At 72.1% G+C, this 1,419-nt stretch overlaps 1 protein-coding gene across 1 annotated transcript in view; it reads right to left on the reverse strand.

Moving 5' to 3' along the window:
* Nucleotides 1-157: 157 nt before the first annotated feature.
* Nucleotides 158-1,419, reverse strand: part of CHLNCDRAFT_55722 (hypothetical protein) — a gene marked incomplete at both ends in the record, with an annotated part of 4,217 nt that continues 2,955 nt past the window's right edge. The window contains 4 exons of the mRNA XM_005852233.1: nucleotides 158-206; nucleotides 333-483; nucleotides 676-804; nucleotides 887-1,269. Of these exons, the coding sequence (XP_005852295.1) occupies nucleotides 158-206; nucleotides 333-483; nucleotides 676-804; nucleotides 887-1,269 (712 nt within the window). The remainder of the gene's footprint in view (nucleotides 207-332; nucleotides 484-675; nucleotides 805-886; nucleotides 1,270-1,419) is intronic.

The following is a 1,419-nucleotide window of genomic DNA, read 5'->3' on the forward strand; positions in this document are numbered from 1 at the left end:
GGAGAGGGAGGGGGCGGTGCCATCAGGGCAGGCCAGGGGAGGTGCCAGGGCAGGCGCAGGGAGGCAAGCAGGCCAGGTGAGGCGCTGGGCAGGGGTGCGGCACACAGAAAGAGCGCACCGGCGCAAAAAAGCCTCCCACACACACACACACACACACCTTGATGGCCTCCTCAAAGATGTACTTCTTGGACAGGCCACTCAGGTCCCTGCGGCATACAGCGGCACAGGCAGGGGCGCCGTGGACGGCCCCCCCCAGGCAAGCAGGCGGCAGCCCAGGCAGGCGGCAGGCGGGGCCAGGCTGGCGCCCCGCGGGCGGCCTCCACCCCACTCACGCGACCGCCGCCAGCGGCTCCCATGCCGCCTGCTCGTCCAGGATGAGGAAAGGGCGGCCCTGGAACGCGCCGCCCCGGTGGCGCCCCAGCGAGGCGTACGGGAAGCGGCGCAGGTAGGCGTGGAGCAGGGTTGCGGCCTGGTGGGAGACGTCTGCAGGGTGGGGTGGGAGGTGACCACAGCGCGCACAGCAGCGCGTTGTGGTGGGGGCAGGGGATGCCTTGCTGGGAGCAGGCGGGCGGGCACGTGGGAGGCCCCAGGAGGGAGGCAGCCGGGGGCGGCAAGCCAGGGTGGTGCGGCGGTGCGGCAGCCCTGCTCAGCCCCGGTGTGGTGCCAGCAGCTGACCTCCCATGGCGTGGATGACGTCGCTGCGCAGCACCAGCACCAGCAGCTCCAGCTGGCGCGCCTCAAAGGCGGCGTCGTGCCTGAAGGCCTGCTGCTGCAGGTGGCGGAAGACGTCCAGGTAGCGCACGGCTGCGGGGGGTGGGGGGTGGGGGAGGGAGGAGGGGCAGGTGGGTGCTGGGAGCTGCAAGGTGCTGCTGCACCGGCGGGCCACCTTGTGTTGTGCCCTGCACCCTGCACCCCGAGAAGGGCATACTGGCGCCTGCTGCCTTGCCTCCTCTCCCCCCTGCCTCGCCTGCAGCGTCCAGATCGGCATCTTCCTTGGAATAGCCTGCGGCGGCGGCGCGCCGAGCCTTCAGGCTGCTGCCGCCGACGGCGGTGGCGGCGGCGGCGCCCTTGCCGGGCGAGCCGTCGCGCAGGCCGTAGCACTTTTCCGACCATGCCTGCAGGTACTTGTCGCCCTGGCTGGTCAGCTCCTCTGTCAGCCGCCGGTCCAGCAGGTCGCGGCGCCGCGGCTGCTCAAGCACCAGCTCGGTGGCGGCGGCAGGGGCGCCCCGCGCCAGTGCCGCCGCTATGCCCGGCTGGCTCGTGCGGAGCCTTCTTGGCGGCGGCGGGCGCTGGGGCTCGGCATCCGCCGACTGCCCGCTGCTTCTTGACCATTGCTGCCACCTGGTGCCGCCCCGATCGATGCAGAAGGCGAGTGGCCCTGCGCCTGTGTGCTGTCCGCTACTACTGCTACTACGTATG

Source organism: Chlorella variabilis, assembly GCF_000147415.1.
Source record: "Chlorella variabilis unplaced genomic scaffold CHLNCscaffold_128, whole genome shotgun sequence".
NCBI lineage: Eukaryota > Viridiplantae > Chlorophyta > Trebouxiophyceae > Chlorellales > Chlorellaceae > Chlorella > Chlorella variabilis.